Here is a 20,384-nt window from a genome sequence, read left to right as displayed (position 1 = left end):
TGGCAACATGTCATATATGATTTGAGGTTTTACACATAAGTCATTCATCAATATTCAGAAGAACACATGCTTTACCTACTAAGTTGATGTCAAAGTCAATAAACTATAAATAATTTACCAATATATCAACAAAAAGTACCGTACAGAAACACGGGTACCATACAGAGAGATACCTATTGTTTGTGTTATTCATGGGAGCCACATACCGGAGCCTTTCTTCTTCCTCCTTCTCAACTTACCAAAGTCAAAGAGTAGAATTGGGGAAAGGTTTAGCCATTCAAGGATCCCATGCCCCCCATGTTTCTATATCCTCCTTTCACATGTTCTCTTGGTCTGTGTGTGTGCACAGGGAGGAGAAGCCTATCTTGCCTGCTATCATTTCCTGAATGACCTCTGCTTTCAGCCTATGATGGATTATATTGCGCTCATAGACATTAATTTTCCTGAACCAGGCAAAAAAAAAAGAAGCTTTACTCACAGGAAGAGCATGTTGTTACAAGGGTAATTCCATAAAACAACAACTAAGATACAGCAGAGAGTCGGCGTTAACAACAGCAAGCCTGGGAGACTTTACACACCTCCCTCCATTCTCTCCATTTCTCTCCTTCTCTCACTCTCTCACTTTAAATATTTCACTCTGAGGTATAATCAAGTGTATTTGCTTTTCTCTGTAGTTAGTAGTTGCTATTTACATGTGTTCTGTGTGTGTGTGTGTGTGTGTGTGTGTGTGTGTGTGTGTGTGTGTGTGTGTGTGTGTGTGTGTGTGTGTGTGTGTGTCTGTGTGCGCACACGGCTGTACAAGTAAGTTGCAGCTGCTGTCTCAGTGGTGCTGTCTTCTCATTAAGGCAGGTAATGAGCTCAGTCACATCCACCTCTGCAGGTCACCTCACGAGAGAGAAAGAAAGACGGAGGGAGGATTAGAAACAGCAGAGGAGGTGCAACAGAGAAGCGGTACTCCGTGTGTGCACGAGGGAGAGAGGGGATGTCTTAATCATGTCACCTGCCTGCCGTTCCACTCGACTGCAGCACCTTTGGGTTTCTCCCTGTTTACGCTCCTGCACCTTCCTCCCCTGCGTGTGTGCTCTGGGAAGACTCTGGGAAGAGGAAAAGCATGATGAGTGGGGAAGGAGAAGGAGAGGAGTAGTGGTGAATCAAGATGCAGGAGAAAGTGTTCTGGAGGTGGAGGAGGGACAGAGACAGAATTAGGTTATTGGAAGGGAAGGGAGACACGGGTTAAAAACAAGCAGGAGACTGGAGGGAGAGGGAAGTGTTAAAGAAGAGGAGTGGAGGAGTGGGGAATAGAGGGAGTGTGTCTTCCCAGGAGTGAGCAGGCTGTCTTGTCGAGTAGTTCATCATTGTGTCCCCGGTGACTGTGTCTGTGGCCTGGCCCCGCTGTAGCTATAATAAGACATAAATAAGGAACAAGACTGCCTTATCTACACTGTGGCCCCCATCTCTTTCTCTCCATTTCCCTCTCATCCTCGTGCCGCAGCAGATGTAGAGTTGTGCTGTTAAGAAGTGTTTTCCCACCATGTTCACCACTGCCACTATCTGATGACCCAGAGTCACCATGAACCCAGAACTCACACAGTGGAGGCTGCCTATCCTAACTTCATTACTACAGATAATGTCCATTGCTCTTTGCAACTGTTTTTTTTTTCCAGTTGTTTACACATAGGGCCTCATTCTCCAAGTTAATTATCTTGTAATATATAAAATAGATCAATAAGTTATTTTATTACCTCCATCACCAAGGTAATGTTTTTTATAATATTATTTCATATTCCGATTCAACAAAGCTTTTGTTCGGGATGGGACATGGGCCAAGAGAGAATCCATAACATTTCGGGTGGATCTGGACAAAGGGGTGGATCCAGAATTGTTTTCACTTTCTTCAGCATTGCGAAATTGACATTTTTTTGGGACATTTTCCAAGTTTTCCCAGAGAATAATGAATAGTACTTTAGGAATGAACCAGACACATTAAAGGGAATGACTGTGTGCAACTTGGTGCAGCTTCATTGAGTTTAAGGGGACTGTTGGGCCTTTGCGTAGGTATGCACTTTACTGAGTCCCATTCTAGATGTAGTTTTACTTTATACATATACATTAGTCTGATGACTCGCTATCTTGTTTGCTTTATATTTTCCATAGACCCATTGAAACAGAGTCAGGTTCTGTTTTTGAAGTTTTGAAGTTTGTGTTAAAAAATATTTTTAACACAAACTACTAAAAGTCTGGCCTCCGAGCTGAGTAGTTCTCAATAGCATGTTGTTTTGTTTATTTCCATATAAGGACTGTAGCTTTCTAGCATCAATGTTAACTTAATAATAATAATTGTGTATGGGAGCTTTAGAGTCATTTTAACTTAAGAAACTAAATCAAATTTCAAAGCTATTGAAATGCCGGTTAAAGAAATCCTGAAGGAGAGATAGTATTGACACACATGAGGAACAGAGGGCAGACAACATCAGGACAGCTATTTACTCTATTTTGTATTTGCATTTATGTAAATATGTATACAGTGCCTTGCATAAGTATTCACCCCCTTTGGACTTTTCTACATTTTGTCATGGTATAACCACAGATTAAAATTTATTTCATCGTGAGTTTATGTAATGGACCAACACAAAATAGTGCATCATTTGGAAGTGGGGGGAAATATTACATGGATTTCACAATTATTTACAAATAAAAATCTGAAAAGTGTTGAGTGCATATGTATTCACCCCCTTTACTGTGAAACCCCTAACAAAGATCTGGTGCGACCAATTGCATTCACAAGTCACATTTGCAAGTCACATAATTAGTAAATAGGGTCCACCTGTCTGCAATTTAATCTCAGTATAAATACACCTGTTCTGTGACGGACTCAGAGTTTGTTGGAGATCATTACTGAACAAACAGCATCATGAAGACCAAGGAGCTCACCAAACAGGTCAGGGATAAAGTTGTGGAGAAATATGAAGCAGGGTTAGGTTATAAAAAAATATCCAGAGCTTTGAACATCTCTCTGAGCACCATAAAATCCATCATAAGAAAATGGAAAGAATATGGCACAACCGCAAACCTACCAAGAGGAGGCCGTCCACCCAAACTGAAGAGTCGGACAAGGAGAACATTAATCAGAGAAGCAACCAGGAGGCCCATGGTTACTCTGGAGGAGTTGCAGAGATCCACAGCTGAGGTGGGAGAATCTGTCCACAGGACAACTATTAGTCGTCTACTCCACAAATCTGGCCTTTATGGAAGAGTGGCAAGAAGAAAGCCATTGTTGAAAGGGATCCATAAAAAATCCCGTTTGGAGTTTGCCAGAAGCCATGTGGGAGACACAGCAAACATGTGGAAGAAGGTGCTCTGGTCAGATGAGACCAAAATTGAACTTTTTGGCCTCAATGCAAAACGCTATGTGTGGTGAAAACCCAACACTGCCCATCACCCTGAGCCCACCATCCCAACAGTGAAACATGGTGGTGGTAGCATCATGCTGTGGGGATGCTTCTCTTCAGCAGGTACAGGGAAACTGGTCAGAATAGAGGGAAAGATGGATGGAGCCAAATACAGGGAAATCCTTGAAGAAAATCTGATGCAGTCTGCAAAAGACTTGAGACTGGGGCGGAGGTTCATCTTCCAGCAGGACAATGACCCTAAACATACAGCCAGAGCTACAAAGGAATGGTTTGGATTAAAGAATGTTAATGTCTTAAAATGGCCCAGTCAAAGCCCAGACCTCAATCCAATAGAGAATCTATGGCAAGACTTGAAGATTGCGGTTCACAGACGGTCTCCATCCAATCTGACTGAGCTTCATCTTTTTTGCCAAGAAGAATGGACAAACCTTTCCATCTCTAGATGTGCAAAGCTGGTAGAGACATACCCCAAAAGACTTGCAGCTGTAATTGCAGCGAAAGGGGGTTCTACCAAGTATTGACACAGGGGGGTGAATACTTATGCACCCAACAGATGTCAACTTTTTTGTTCTCATTATTGTTTGTGTCACAATAAAATGTATTTTGCACCTCCAAAGTACTATGCATGTTTTGTTGATCAAACGGGAAAAAGTTTATTTAAGTCTATTTGAATTCCAGTTAGTAACAATACATAATGGGAAAAAGTCCAAGGGGGGTGAATACTTATGCAAGGCACTGTACATATAGACATTTTCTTTTTTGTCTCATCAACTCTTCTATGTTTTTCCATCTTTGGATGTTTATTCATCCCAACATATAACCCCTCTATATTTTTCCTAACCCAATATTATTTTTCTCTCCTTGTGTGTGTGTGTGTGGTTGTGTGGGTGTGCGTCTTGATAAAGGTGCTATATCAAGCTGAGTTATTAATGTGTGTGTTTATTACTTGGATGTGCAGCTTCATTGGGGAGTTGGATCTCGCTTTTGCTTAAACAACTTAACGTTGCTTGACTCTGTGTCAGGCATGCCCATGTGTGTGTGAAGTGTGTGTGCGTGTGTGTGTTTGTGAGGCAGAGCAGGGAGAGAGTCTGAGTCATAGCCAAAAAGAGAGAGAGAGACCCCAGGAGAATGGGGCTTTTGCAGGGGCTTTGGTTGTTCCTGCATCATTACCCCGACTGCAGACAAAGCCTACTTATGTCCCTCTCTCCCCCCCATCCATACACTCACTCACTTGTACACACACATACACACACATTTGCTGTACTGTATGTGTCAACAGAGGCTGAGGGAGTCCTGCACAGGGGGAAAAAAGAGGAAAATACGAGAGAGGAGGCGAAGGAGGGGATGCAGAGAAAGGAGAATAGATTTATGAAATGAAGCATTCCAAACAGCACTATCTGCCTGCTGTGAGAAACGCCTTTCATAAATCACCACATAGCAGCAGAAAATAGAGCATTTGGTTGGGTTCCTGTGTGTGTGTGTGTGTGTGTGTGTGTGTGTGTGTGTGTGTGTGTGTGTGTGTGTGTTTGAATGTATGTGGGTGTGCGAGAGAAAGAAGAACAGAGTAGAAGAATCCTTTATTCCTGTCACTGGTCTCAGTGAAAACTATAGTAGCGGGTAGTCTTTGCAGGTGATGTATATATGTGTCCATGCACATGTGTGTCTGTGTGTGTGTTTGTGTTTCTGTGCACGCGCAAATGCACGTCAATGTCAATGCGAGTGTGTACGTTCGGTGTGTGCGTTTGTGTTTGTTAGACGCTGCCCTCCCACAGGGTATCTTTACAGAGAGCATGATATAAAAAGAGACAGATAGGGTTAGAGAACGAAAACCGAAAAAGAAAAGGGGAGAGGGAGAGCTGAGTACAGTAGCTCAGGGGGATCTCTGTCTGGGTCAGAGACAGAGGAGTCGGAGGCAGGGGAGAGAGAGAGAAGGAGCAGAAAGGGAGAAAGAGAGAAAGGGCGACGTGCTGAGAGCAGAGTTTTTCCTCAGGTGAGTTGTTCTCTAAGTGAGCGCTGATCTGCCCCGATCCTGTCACTGGGAAGAACGCCGGGTCGACTGCACTGAGAATACAAACAGCACCTTACTCAACATACACACACAAACACACACTCTCGAGCGCACACTCATCTTTCAGAGCTATTCAGATTCAACAGTGGAGCCAGTGAACTATTCACCTAGCTGTTGAACACCCTGAGAGCGTATTAAGTGTCTTTGCCAACCATAGAAAGGCCAAGGATGTAATTTGCCAGTCACACACTAGTTTTACCGTCTGGCTCTTTAACACATCTAGTGCCCATCTAGCATCCTTAAGTCCTCAGAATGAGACAATTAGCGCTCACAGACAAGGCCAGTGTAGTCAATGGACGAGGAATGGCAATGTGGGGACCGACAGTGGAAGGATATATTGTGACTGAGGAAGAAAGAGAGAAAAAATGAAGGAGAGACGGACAGCTAGTCGAAGAATGGTCTCTTTAGATTCTCCAAGAAGCCAGAGGAGATACTGGAGGAGAGAGCAACTTTTATGAGTGTGACAGCGAAAGGCAATCAGATGAGAGTGATAGGGAATAAGAGAAAGCTGGAGCATGTGTTCAGTCGCCGACTAATTTCATGAACCTCTTTTACTGATTGCTAGAGGGTGAAGAGAAGGAGGAAGTGATTTTAAGGAGCAGGGGAAGAGGAAGTAATTCATGTATGACATGCTCATGGATGTTGTTTCACCTGCAGAACAAACTTTATCTGACATTCTTTTAAAATTTTACAGATGACTTTTTAAAACAATCCATAATAAAAATTTGGAACAAGATAGTAATTCATTTAATAAGTAATTAAAACAGGTTCAAGCAACATCAACTATTCTACCATTTCCTCAGTGATTTCTCTGTATCATGTAATTTAGGGGTTTTAATTTGGCGAAGCCTTGAGCTGCAGATATTTTCTGGAGTTTCTCCAGCCAGGTGCACATCATGAAATGCAATGTCTCCAGTTGGCATCAGATGCAGTGGGCCCTTCACTGAATATTTCCAATAATTTCCTGTGACCTCTCTATGCTCTGAATCAAAAATGATCTAAAGTCCCTTCCTACATGCAAAGAATTTTAATTTGTACTTAAAAAACAATCTCACGTAATTTGTCTAAAATACACTTTTTTTAAACTCAAACATATTAATACTGACATTCAGAGTGTAACTAACTCTCTTCGGCTTCATCCAATCCTGTAACCGGTCTGCAGGTCTTTAGACAGAGGGCAGTAATGTAGCATGCAGCTGAATTAAAGGGGTGGGTATTTAATTGCGGCCCACAGATGGCCTCATACATCTTTGGATCATTTAAAGGGGCGGTGGGCTGAGTAATGTGTATGACACGGCACTGTGTTTTATAAGAGAACCCCTATTACGCAGACCGCTCTATAAAGAGACAAGTCAGCGGGGGAGAGGTGTGGTTAAAGGCCCGGTTTGTAATTGTAGTGTGACACCCTCCGTTTAAACCCTGTCACCTGAACTCTGGCTTTGTTTACATAGGGGATTTATTAAAGAGATTAAAGTCATTTTTTTCACTCCAGAGTCGACCTCAGCAAGATCAGAGCTGTGTAATTTAATGAAAACCGTACAGAAATTTTTATATTAAATGATATCGGTAAATCCACAAAGAACCGCTGTTGTCTGTCTGAGACAAAGAGAGATGAGGCATCTATAACATAACAATCTTGAAATAAAGGAAAAACAAACACATAGAAATAGAAAAAACACAAGGGATGAGTGGAGAACCGACGAGGAGGCGGCAAGAAAACCAGAGGAGGAGTTTGAGTAATCACAATTAGATGAATAGAAAGAGAAGGTGGAGGAAAAGATGAGGCCAGGGGTGGAGGGATATGAAGATGGTTAAGGGGGAAATGAAGTGAGGGATATGTAGAAGAGTGTGTTTGGTGTGGGGTCCCAGCTGTTATCTCCCTGGGGGTTGAAACAGCTGTCACGCACAGTAATAACACACACATACACACACTTGCTTTGTTCTCTTTCCCCATATCCAGACACCCCCTGTTACCCCCAGAGTTCCTGTTTTTTTATTTCCTGATTTTCTTTTTCTTTAAACCCCATCTTGGGTTCAGCCTCTTCTGTATGTTTTATTTTTTTTCTGTAAATTTCTCTCTTTCGTTTTTCTACACCCCTCCCTTTCATAGAGAGATAGGGAGCAGGAATGATGGTTGGGAAGGGTGAAGGAAAGAGAAAAGAGGGATGGTAAGCAGGAGGACAGGCCTTTCATGTGTCCGCATCCTCTGGTCTGCATAGTCCAGATTACATTCCATCATTCCTTGGCGAAACAGCTTTTCCAATTTCTCCCAACTGGGGGAAGACAGGTTGAGAAGAAGCAGCTGGTTAACTGTATTAACTCATTTTGGCCTTCTCAAAAATGTCTGGTAGACTAATCCCTCTCTGTTGACATGGCAGGACGAGGCAGTGTGTTGCTGGTTGATAGGGAGGTCCTCCTGCCACTCCGGAAGACACATGCCCTCCCATACTCATGTCATCATGCACCGCTCTTCTCTTTCTTCAGCGTTAAGCGGCTCCAACTCACAAAATTCAAAGAGACAAATTGTAAAATTGTCTTTTAGGTTGAGCGTTGGCTCTTTTAGCTTAATCACAACGCAGTCAGAAGAGGAGAGAAATTGGATCGGGGTTTATGGAGAAGAGAAGGAAAAGGGGGCTCCCGGCTAGACACACAAAGACAGAGAGGAGTGGGTACGGAGGACAAGGTGGATGGTGTGGGGGCAGCTTGGATAAAGACAGGTAGAGGTTGGATGGGCATGTTCATGCACCGCCATGTAAGACTTTGGTGTTGGGGGATGGAGAGCATTGTTGTAGGGTTGGATACAGGGGAGATCTGGAGGGATAGAGGGGGATCAGCGGTGGAAAAGAAGGAGGGGGTAAGAGAAGAGTGATTATGGTGGGTCTGGGCTGCCAGGCCTGATAAATGACTAATCAGGAGAACAGGGCCTTAGGTCCCTCACAGGACCACTACTACTACAGGCTTATCACATGCATGGGCTGCAGACACACACTTGCCTCACGCAAACACCCTGCACACATGCAGTCTCACACTCCTGGACACAAAAGAAGAGAGTATAAGAGAAAAGAGAGGGATGGGTTGAATCCATAGCTGCCTACTCCTGGAGCAGCGCTCTGCTTGGAGAGCGGTTATGGATCCACCTCTGCCTCCTCCTCACGCCTGTCTCACCTCTCTGACTCCTTGCTCCAGGTCTAATAGTCTGCCAAGGCTGGGACAAAGAGCAGGTCACGTAACCAACGCACTGTGGGTCTATACGCATTTGATATGTATGCACTGGTTTACAACCATGCCTCACATGACATTTAATAATCATTATGTATAGTCATCTATATATTTGTTCAGCTTTTGTGCTGTGCTGTGTAGCCTCTGCAGAAGACAGCACAGGACATATTGGGGAAAGAATACAGTTAGTCTGGTTAGCTAAATCCAATCTGGCTACATTCCAAGCTAATGATCAGGAAGGGATGGGAAGAGGCAGGAGAGAGAGTTATTGAGAGGAGGGAGGTGGCGGAATGGGTGGTGATAGGGGTATATGGATGTCTTTGTGTGCCACGCTCCATTGACTTGGCCTCCATACCTCAGCATCCATGTGATCCTGGGTTGATGCTGCTAATAGAGGCACAGGCAGGTCGAGAGCAAGTTCGAGGGTGAGACAACCGGAGCTTTGGCACTGGGCAGATTGCAAGAGGTAGAGAGGGAGGATGAAGAAGGAAAAGGAAAGAAGAAAAGGGAGGAGAATGGCGGAGGAGAGGGAACTGTTGAGCGAATAGAAGAGTAGCAGCAGCAGAAATGGAGAAGGAGAGGCGGATGCGACTGTGGTCTCTGTGGGATTGGTTGCAAGGACGGCCAAGTTGCTTGCTCCGTCCCCTTGTACCTTTATGTCCCCCCCTGTCCCTTTATGTCCAGCCGTGTCCCTGGATGCAAAGTCACTCGTGTAGCCAGATCACCTCTGTATGGTATATACCTGAATGAGCAAACTGTTTTTACTCCTGTGGCTGTGTGTGTGTATGTGTGTGTGTGCGGGTCTGTACTGAAAGTTAAACATTAGCCTACATAAGCAGGGTTGGTCTGCCTCCCTTTGAGGCTCAAGGACATATACTGTACATTGGTTCTTATACCCAATCATTTTTTGTATACTTTCCTGTGTGTGATTTCAAGGTGTCTCTTGTGTTTCTATATATTCAAACCAAATTTTCCCCCAAGTATTTAGTTATCCTTATATTTGTGTTATTTTTAATGCTGATGGACATGAAATACACTGCCCATCGACATAAGTGTGTAATGAAGCATTTACTTTTTCTATTAAATCTGGGTGTTTATGTAGTCTGCTGTTAATACGGGACACATGCCCCCCGCTCTGTGCTCAACAGTAGATAAAGATGAAATCCCAGCGGTCTAATTCATATTTCACACCCAATATGTATCCATGCCTGTTCCTGGGGCAGTAGTCATAACATGGGAAGTGTTGCTTAAGCCTTTCCTGCTCTTTGACTGTCACTCCTGGCTAACTCCAAGCCGCGTTGAAGCCTTGTGATGCCTACTTCCCTCTGACTCTCTGTCTCCACCAATCACAACCAGCAGCCCCATGATGCCCTGTGATGTGGTTCCTGCAGATGCCGGTGTCCATGGCGATAAGGCCTCACAGATGAACCATCTGATTGAATTAGCAGGCCTTTTGAACAAGCTCTGACTGGCTGTTTGCCGGCGGGATGCAAATGAGCTCCTTAAGAGGAAGGCACAGCCTTGACCCTTATTGGGCCTGGCAGTACTGACGGTGGCTCGAAGGGAGGAAGGAGGGGTAGAGTGTAACCTCTGAAAGCTCAATTGTAGGAAGTTAAGAGGTAAAAGTGTATCAGTGGCAGACAAACCTCCTTCTCTCTCTCCCCCTGTCTTCCTCTCTTTCTCTCTCAGTCTGGATAACTGTCCTTATGGTGCCACTGTCCTCCCTGGCTGGTCGACCTTCTGGCTGGTTGGCTTTGGTCATTTGTGTCTGTGTGTCAGAACCATTCGCCGCTGCGTTAAACCGTCTCTGACAGCCACTTAACCACTGGGCCTGGCAGCATCTACTGTTAAGATTCTTGACCCACCAGACCGGGGCTCAGCGTAGTTAACAGGGTGGTAGCCAAGACCTGATCAGTTGGGACTAAGACAAAACTGAGACCCAAAACAGACGTGACAAGACAGTCATTTTTTATTCCTAAACAAAGCCTTGGTTCATGCTGATAGTATAACTGTGTTAAAAATCTGCACGGCCCTCATATATTTCAATAAGAACACTGCATTGGCGCAGCTGTGGTGCCAACGCAGAGCAGAACCTGGCTCAACTTTTCCCAATAAGCAATGCAATGTCATTCAACAAAAATCTGCTTTGGCTAATCAAATATATGCAAGTGTGTTCTTTTGATAAATGCCGTATTAATACTGTTTACCTGGGAGTTATTGCAGCACAAGATAAATGATTACCATTGTGATAACTTTTCAGTTTCACCCTTTTATATACTGTTGTTTTATCTGATAAGTCATCAAAAGCCAATGATATATCACTCAGATCATCCTGCATCAACAGTCTCACTGGTTCCTGAATCAACATGGTACCACCGGCACAGCTTCTTACATTGTTATAACACAGTGTTATTGTCTTGAGTCTGGTAAGACAGGGCAGTATAAGTATAAGTATACTGAGATCACTTAATTTTAAATATAGTCGATGGTTGTTGTTTCAGCCCAAACAACTTTGTTGCAGCTAATGGTTCCTTAATAGCTTCATGTTTGCTATGCCTCAATCAACAATTGGTCTATAAGCTGCTAAAACTGAATTTACACATTCACATACACATTTTAAAAAGTTGGAAGCAGCTATGGTTTTGTGTTGTGTTATTTATGGAAAGACTTCATTGCTTGAGTTGGAGACAGAGATGAGACTAAGACAAAATGCGTTCAAGGCCAAGAGAAAGACAGTGTCGGAGCCTCGGGTGTAATAACTGGTCTGAAAACTACTACTCTTGTGTGTAACATATCAACTCTGCTTTAGTGTCCCATCGGTATAGTACTGTGTGTATTAAATGTTTGAGAGTTACTGTACAGTAGGGGCTTGGAGGAATCTTTTACTATTTTATGTGAACACATACACACTCACTCATGCGCACTCACACATGCTATATGACCTCATACTGCCAACAGAGGAAGAAAGTCAGTTAGGGGCCGTAAGTCATGCTAGATAAATCCTGCTTTTGTTCCAGAGAGACAAGGTTGTTTTGGGTGTGGAGGGATGGAGGACTGAATGGATGGAGTGGTGCCTGTACAGTTTTAAGAGCAGGTCCCACTGTTAAAGGCTTTGTCGGCAGCGTGGCCCTTCTCTCACCCCCCTCCTCTCCCCTGGGGGGTTTTATCTGCCCATTTCCTCCTCACATGCTGGGCCCTCGGGACGCCTTAATGGCGCCATGTTCCCTGTCAGTTAGATATTTAAATGGAAACCGACCATGAAAGTATGGCTGCTCAGGGCTGGCTCTCTGTGCCACGTCCTTGCTCTTAGCAGCAGAGTCAAATGCAGAGGCCCAAACCCCGTCCTCAAGCCCCAGACAAGCCTGGGGAGGGGGAGTCAGCCTCAATCTGCAAGTTTAATATCCCCCATCAGGTTTTAAACCTGTTTACTTTGCAGATTTGATCAAGGATACTGATGCAAATGGATGCAAAAGCTCCTTGCTCTGGAAACCTTCTGTCCAGTGGTTCATTGATTCATGCTAAATGGGTTCAAGCATCATTCTTAATCACTCACTTGACTCAATTGATATTGTCCTAAACACAAAAGAATATCGGTTTCTCTTCACGAACCTGCATCTGTTACAACGCATTGTTGCACTTGAGGTCTGTTTCTGTGGCCTTCGTTGCATCACTGTTGTCTTTCTCCACAATTATAATAATCACTGTGACAATTGACAGCTGCAGGTGGTCTTACCAACCCTCACCAGACACTATAATTTAACCCAGTAATAAATCTCTGTGCCCAGTTGGCCATTTTAACTGTTTGGCACAGGGCACTGTAAATTCACCCTAATTAGATCCTCCCTCTTCTCCTCCCATTCTCTCCCCCCATTTTTCCACTCTTCTCTGACTCCCTCCCTCTCCCCCATCTCCTCCCCTGCTCATTGGTACATATGCTCATACACCTGGCCTGCATCGTTACCTGTTTACAAATGACCAGGCTGGTTCTGCTGGCTTCAGCATCCACTCCGCCACACAGTACTGAATCTCTCTCGCTCTCTCGCTCTCTAACCTCCCCTGTGTCATAATTAGACCTCAGAGCTCATGTTTGCTTAATATCATAATCCAGTACACCTGCATTTCTCTCTCTGCTTAGGTGTAGCACACACCCCACCTACGCCCCCACCCCTGACCTCATGCAGATAGAACTTTAGAATTGATGTTACCAGTGTATGTATTTTGTTTCCACATTTTATCCCCACCAACGCAACTTAAAGGCCAAACAGCACGCCCCTCCTTTTCAGAGTTCCTCTAAAAGGTATGAGTGCTGAGCATGTATATGTATGTGTGTGTGTGTGTGTCAGGGGTGTCAGTGTCAGGGCTAATGGTCTCTAGCAGGGGCGCGAGCCTGAAGATTTATGCCACAAATTAGTCAAATGTGATCAGACAGCAACCCAGTTAATCATGCAGGACCCACGTTTGTCCCTGCTTTATCTACAGGCATAATTATAGACACCCATTCCTGTGACAGCCCAACGGCAGGCCCCTGTGGAGTGATATTGGGGGGCCGCCACACAGTGTTGTCACCGTGATAAATGTCTTTGGGGTGTGGGAAGTGTTTTAAACATGTATATACTTAACACCCCCTTGTGAATGCTGTGAGTGAAGGCATGGCCCCGGCACAACTGGTCTAACTGTTAGATAAGGACCAGCTTCCTACATAAATAACAAGTCCCTGTTACAAAGCGTGTTCAAGGTGGGAATGTTCCACTTTTACTCACCGTTCTGTATAAAAGGCAAGAACACGGAATGGGGGGGTGCATTATTTATTCCACCGTTGTGCTGGCAGTGGAGTTTGTCACAGATCCAAATCGATGTCTGTGTAAAAGGGACACTGTTGTGTCACAGGTCATGCCTCTGATTTTGGAATGCCAGTGTTTTATGACGCAGGTTGGTTGCGGCATTATGCCGGCTTGTTTGGTTCAATGTGAACAAGCAGTGGCGGCATAACGAGCCATCTTCTTAACCTTAATTTAACAGGACCTCTGTATTAAAGTGGCTTTAGTGTGAATGAGTCAGGTCCCTCTTCCCTCCCCAGCCTCACAGTTTCAAACACTTCAGCCATTAAGAACAAGCGTTGCCATAAATCCAATTCATCAGACGACTCCCAATTCATTATGTGTTAAGTGTTGACTGTTTAAAGTGAGTTCTATCACTCACCCCTCCTCCCCTCCCTTCCTCCTCTGCAGCACTGCACAACTTGCAATGTGGGAATGGGACTCATCCGGCAGTATTCTGTTATTCCAGACCATTACCATGTGCCAAGCTGGGAAAGAGATCCAGTGATGTGTGCTGCAGTTTGTGATTGGAGTGGATCCTCTCTCTCTCCCCCTCTGACAGCCATTTTAAACACTCGTTTATGCAGCGCTTTTAATATCAATAAGGGAAGCAGGCAGGCAGGCGGACAGGCAGCAGTTTCTTATACACACACTCGCACACACACACTCACACACTGAGTGACACACACGGCCTGGCTGGAAATCAGCAGCCTCCATCTCCCTGGTATGACAGGGTGTGGTAATTATGTCGCTGTGAGAGTGTGTGCTGTTTGCTGGGTGAAAAATGATAATGGGGTGATTTTTAAGTGCCATATCTCCCGCACGGGTAATGAAAAGTACTTTTAATCCAGTTCGGAGGAACGGAGGGGTGGAGGAGAGGAGTGGCTGGGGAGAAGAAGCAGAGGGGACTGTTGTGATGGGAGGAGAGGAGGAGGAGTGGAGGAATAAGAGGGTGCTCTCGGGGTGGAGGGATGCTGATAGAGGGAGCTGAGGAAAAGAGGGATGGGGAAGTTCTGTATGGAGATGAGGGGAGAGGACGAAACGAGGAGTGAGGAGAGGTTTCAAGGCAATGCAGTGGCTAAATTGTGTGTGTGTGTGTGTGTGTGTGTGTGTGTGTGTGTGTGTGTGTGTGTGTGTGTGTGTGTGTGTGTGTGTGTGTGTGTGTGTGTGTGTGTGTGTGTGTGTGTGTGTGTGTGTGTGTGTGTGTGTGTGTGTGAGAGATGGGGGGGCTTGTGTTGTTGTGCCAGGGGAATGCTAAGCCTTGGCATGAAGCTTGAGCTCAGCAATTAGAATAATTAAGAGAGACTGACAAGCTTTTAGACTCTCTTTCCCTTCCCCTCTCTCACTCCTCCCATTTCTCTCTCACTCCTTTTTCTCTCTCATCCCTGTGCCAGCTGTAAATATGGAGTATGTCAGACAACATTATGTCAGTTGTGTCAGGTAAACACACATGTGCATTCGTTAGATGTCTGTGAGTGTCAGGTGCATCAGTGCCAGTGAAGAGGGAAACCCTGCAGCTCAGTCAACTTCTCTCACCCACTCGTTCCCCTGAATTTGTGCACATGATAAAACTTGTATTAACACAACCCGTGTATGATACATTAATGCTGTGGAAATCTACAGAGGCTGCTCTGTAAAACACTGTGCACTAATATTACCCTAGAGTCAGGATTGCCTAAAGGGCTTATCACAACCACGTCACAACTAAGGACTCAATGTATCAGTGTGTTGTTATGCACACACAAGGGTGTGTGTGTGTGTGTGTGTGTGTGTGTGTAAGAGAGAGAGAGAGTTCACTAATGACTTCACACCCCATTAGCGCCTTTGCTTGATATGTCACACTTCATTATGTACTTAGATCAGTGGTGCATGAACTTGGAGAAGAGTGTGTGCATGTATGAAACATGTTTGCACTGGGGAGTGTGTGGCTACACCAACTTTCACCATCTCCTTGAGTGGGTATTACTGCTCTCTTTTGGGACCTACTTTTCATACAACTCTATTAAAGATATATCCGTCTAAAACAATTTACCACATTACTTTGCACATAATTTATAATACAAGTGAAGTTGTCCAAATTGTAGGTCTGTGATTAAATGTAATTTATGAGATGATAAAGATGTTACAGGACCTTACAATATACAGTGACTGTAGATAACTTTCATTTTGTTCAGTGAAGACTCTTTCAACTACAATTAATCCAGAATAATTTTGCCAAAATTCTTTTGTTTCTTTGTCCTGAGCTTGGCTCTGGATCCAGCATGTGATTGTCTCTGTTAGTCTATGACGTCTGAATGCAGGACACCTGCGAACGAAAAATAAACTTCCTTGTCTAAGCAGATATATGTCTATCTGTTTAAATCTGCTTAACATTTTATAATGGGCCTGATATATGGAGAGTTTATTTGTCTTCATAATTTACAAGATCTCTTGTGTGTGATTCATAGATCAATTACTCAAAGAGCCGCCACTATCCAAACATCTATTCCACTGTTTAAGCATGCCTTTGTATATAAATCCATCATAAAATCCTAGGTGTAAACTATTTGTTTGCGTGTTTCCCTGCATGTATCAGTGTTTATGTGCACGTGCGTGCGTTCTTGTATGTCCATGCAGCATATGTGATATGTTTTAATTCATGGTAAACAGACAGCGGTGCGGCCAGGCAGGTTAGTTTTTATCAGAGTGTGTTTATCTTAATTCCCCTCAGTCTCTTTTAGTCCTACCATCCATTATCTGTCTGAGGAGGCAGCGTGCTCCTCTGGGCCCTACACACAAACATCCACAGTTACCTTGGCGCTTAAAATATGATGATATGACTGTATGAGAGTATGTATATATTGCTCACAGCGTGTGACTAACTGCCTGTGTCTTTGTCAGTTTTGTATGCATTGTTGCCTTGGCGCTGGGAGAAGATGATGTTTTCATAGCGGTCCACTGTGACCTTGGCAGTGTAAACGGGTTGGTAATGTAATCATGGGCGGAAGAGAGGAGCTCCCCCGACAAAAACCATAAACAGGCTAATAGATGCATGCCATGCTAACATGACACATCTCACACATCACAGCATATGCTGTGGCACACACACGTGGTACGTGGAGGTCAAGTGTGATAAAAGTGCCATTTCTCTCCATCAATCCACACTCAACAAGCCATAATGACAAAGTGAAAACAGGTTTATGTCAAGTTATTGCAAATGCATTAAAAAACAGATTGAGACCCATAGATCAGTACTTTGTTCTTTTAGCAGCAAATACCGCTCTCACTTTTCATGGGTGTGAGCATTTTATTCCATTCTTCCTGGCCGATCCTCTCAAGCTCTGTCATGCTGGATGAGTTGCATCTGCGAACTGCCACTCTCTATCTATCTCTAAATATTCTATGGGGTTTAGGTCTGGACTCAGGCTGGGCCACTAAAAGACAGTCAGAGACAAGCTGTATCCTTAAGGTCATTGTTATCATGCTTATGGGTGAACCATCACCCCAGTGTCAGGTTGTAGGTTTTCCTCTGTATTCAGCTACATTCATCCTTCCCTAAATTCTGACCTCCACGCGTCACCATTTGTGTTATCCAGGTAATAAGTGTGATTTTCCAAGACTTCCTGACACTTCTCTAACTCCAAGGTTGCTGCCATATTCCCTTTATTTCCATGTAGCCCTTTCCCATAAAGGCCTGATAGAGTCTGCCTGTCCTTCCAGCAGGTTGTCCCAACACCGCAGGGCTCTGTTAAAGTGACTCTAGGGCTCCTGGTCACCTCCCAGACTAAGGCCCTTCTTGCCGGGTTCTTAATTTTGCCAGATGGTGGTTTTAAACCTCTTTCACACTATTAAAGCCACTGTGAGTTGGGTTCCTGGTTTGAATCTTGGTTTGGCTGGGATCTTTCTATGTGGAGTTTGCATGCATGATTGGGAATTGGCCCTGCGATACGCCGACAACCTGTCCAGGGTGTACCTGGGATTGGCTCCATCTCCCCCCACAACCCTCAGAGGATAAGGGGGGAAATGGCAATTTTATTGTTTTTAAATTAAATCTGCAGCACAGTAAAATGTGCGATAAGGGAAGGGGTCCGATTACTGTAGGAAGCCACGGCACACAAAAGGGAGCAGGCATCAACATGCAAATATGAGAGACTCACACACTGTATGAATGCTCACACTACATTACCCCCTGTGTGGAGAATGACAGGCTCCTACAGGGGTACGACCTTCTCCTCATGCTGTTTGTCTTTAGGGTCACGTCCTGCCCTCTCACTTCTGATCCCTGACCTCTGACCTTAGTCCGTCAGCCACCAGACACCAGCCCTGAGCTGACAGCTCCCAAAGCCCACTGACCCCAAAAAGCAGTGAGAGAGAGAGCCACAGAGAGAGGGAGACGGAGCTGTGACCGTCGACCTCTCTTGGAGGGGGGAGCAGTGTACAGCCGGCCAGAGTGATGGTTTACCTGCTCAGAGAGGTCAAGAAGAGAGAGAGAGCGAAGAAAACACAGATCTCATTAATGAAATATGAAAAACAAAGTGAGAGGAAATGAAAAAGAGAGGGATTTGAGGATTGAGGAGAGGGAGGAGGTGCGGAATGGGATGGGTGAACAAACATGGGTGAACCTGGCTAGTGGAGGTCACACTCTGCCTGAGGAGACAGGTGCCTCAAGATTAGCCTCCACATTAATGGCCTTTACTTACACACTCACGCACTCGCACACACACACACGCATACACAGAGCAGGCCTGTGCTAGAGAACTCCTATACCACAGGGACGTGGGACTAGTGAGAACACAGCTCGGACTCTCATATCCTATTTATACATCCTTTGCTGTACATTACAATCCTATTTAGCTCGCCCTGCTTCCTGCACAATCCTATTTATGGACTCACCCCCACCCCACCACCTCTGCACACCCCCCCTTTCACTCTCGAATCCCATTTGTGTGCCCTCTCCTCCCGTATGCAGGTGCCATCTATCCAGAAGGCTGCCTACTGGGCGTGTACGCTGTATCCATATTAGTGTGTGTGTGTGTTTATGTGTGTGTGCGTTCATCAGTGATTTGTGTGTTAATGTAGCAGTGAAATTGGAGAGTTCTCACCCAGGAATAAGAGAAACACTGTTCTTGGAGTCTTGCGTTTGCAAACATCCATCAGTTGCTCTGGGGCTAACTAAGAAGCTCTTTTGTTCTCGAAAGACAAAACGAAGCATGAAAGAGGAAACCACGTCAAATCGTGTCTTTCTCTTCATGATGAAACAAAGTCAAAGAGTTAAGGTGAGACTGGAGTCGCTTTGCCCTCCACTGCAACCTCTGCTATCTGATGCAATACATTGCACATCCCTGTCTCTGCGTTCATAAACTCACCATATTATAGATGAGTGTCTGTGTCTTCTGTCCCGTCCTATCTCCACCTGTCCCCGTGACAGGCCTCTTATCCTCCATTAGTGTATTTAAACAGGACAAAGTGCCTGTCCACATCACGGACCTGTCTCTGCCTGACTCCCCCACCTGTCACTCACCCGGTGATATGAAAGCGTCCTCATTCTGTTTGAAGGTGGGAGATGAAAAGAGAACAGCAGTCAGGGACCTGGCTGGACTGACAGACTGGATTAGACCATCCGATCCTAGAAAACGAGGTACGAGGGAGGAGAGAGAAGGGCGAGGATGTTCCTGCCTAACTGGATTAGAGGAGGAGGTGAAGGAAAGGTATATGTAGAGCAAGGGTCTGTGCCTGTCTTTATTAGGGGGAGGAAGGTGCAGCAAAGTGGGCGTGGAGACGCTCGTGCCTTTCCATGTTAGAGAGACAGGTGCTGGCCGGCGCTCCGGTTAGACTTTCGTTTGAGCTGAAGGACTCTCTCAGACACCGGTAATGATGAGCCAGCAACAAAAACCTTAACACCATCTTCTCCTAATGAAACTGAGAGGAAGAAGGAGAGACTGCCAGAGCACAAGGTTAAACAGCTCACAGCTCACCGCTCACGCTGCCGCGGCTTCTCCCTTTGCCTTGTATACACAGCTGGACTAGTTCAAGTTATATAGACGCTCAGTGCGAGCCTTATAGGCCGAGGATTTCAAACAAGTGATATATGACGTCTCCCGTTTGGCAGACGTTTTTATCCAAAGCCACCACTGGAGTGAAATAGTGTGAGTGAGCTGGATTTATTAATCATTCAATTAACTAAATGTTCCTTCTTGGTATGGTTCAGATGAATGGACTGTCAGTCTTTAATGCAATCTAATTCTCAGCACACCTCAAGAGAGATGCTGAGAACTTAACTGCTCCGCAACTTAATTTCTCTCACTCTCTCTCTGCCTTTCGCCTCCATTACTCATTCCCTGGTACACCTTTGTCACATTCATTTCTTGGCTTTATTATTTCTATGCATGTTGCAGTTTAAATCCAGATTGCGACAGTTGATGTTGTGTCTTTATCCCTCCTCCTCCCCTGTGTCTCCGTCTCACCGTCCCTGCTCGGCTAGAGTCTTCCTCTGTGTCTTTGGAGCCGGCTGGTAAAGACAGTATGGGCAGTCGATTGTATCAGACGATCAGGCCAGTTCAACCATAAATTACCTGCAGCTAACAAAGCATGCTGCTGTAACTATTACACAGCCAGTCAAAGTCACCCCGGCCCACACGGCTGCACGGGCGCCTCACACACTCAAAGATATATCGCAGACCAAAGAGAGTGCAGGGGTTGTGGGGCCGTGGTCAGCTGCATATATGCATAAATACCAAGATAATAACTTCAAACACAGGTGGTGAATAGAGTAATGATACATACAGTCAGAGGCAGATGATCCCTTTATATTAGCATATGATTTCAGAATTACTTTGAATTCCGGACAAATAAAAAAATCTAAAAAGGCCAAAAAAAAATCACCAACATTAC

The 20,384-nt window shown here is 44.9% G+C and overlaps 1 protein-coding gene across 4 annotated transcripts in view; it reads left to right on the top strand.

Annotated features, from left to right (window-relative positions):
* The window catches only part of wwox (WW domain containing oxidoreductase), a 125,726-nt gene that overhangs the window by 94,030 nt on the left and 11,312 nt on the right, over positions 1-20,384 (top strand). The window contains exon 9 of one of the 4 annotated variants that reach the window (XM_053427056.1): positions 881-1,632. The exons of the other annotated variants lie outside the window; for them this stretch is intronic. Within the exon in view, the coding sequence (XP_053283031.1) occupies positions 881-991 (111 nt within the window). The 3' untranslated portion in view covers positions 992-1,632. Of the gene's footprint in view, positions 1-880; positions 1,633-20,384 lie in introns of those variants that run through there. 4 annotated transcript variants of the gene reach the window in all.

Source organism: Pleuronectes platessa, chromosome 7, assembly GCF_947347685.1.
Source record: "Pleuronectes platessa chromosome 7, fPlePla1.1, whole genome shotgun sequence".
Classification (NCBI taxonomy): domain Eukaryota; kingdom Metazoa; phylum Chordata; class Actinopteri; order Pleuronectiformes; family Pleuronectidae; genus Pleuronectes; species Pleuronectes platessa.
Note: the sequence above shows the minus strand (reverse complement) of the source record. Positions and strands in the feature narration are given on the sequence as shown.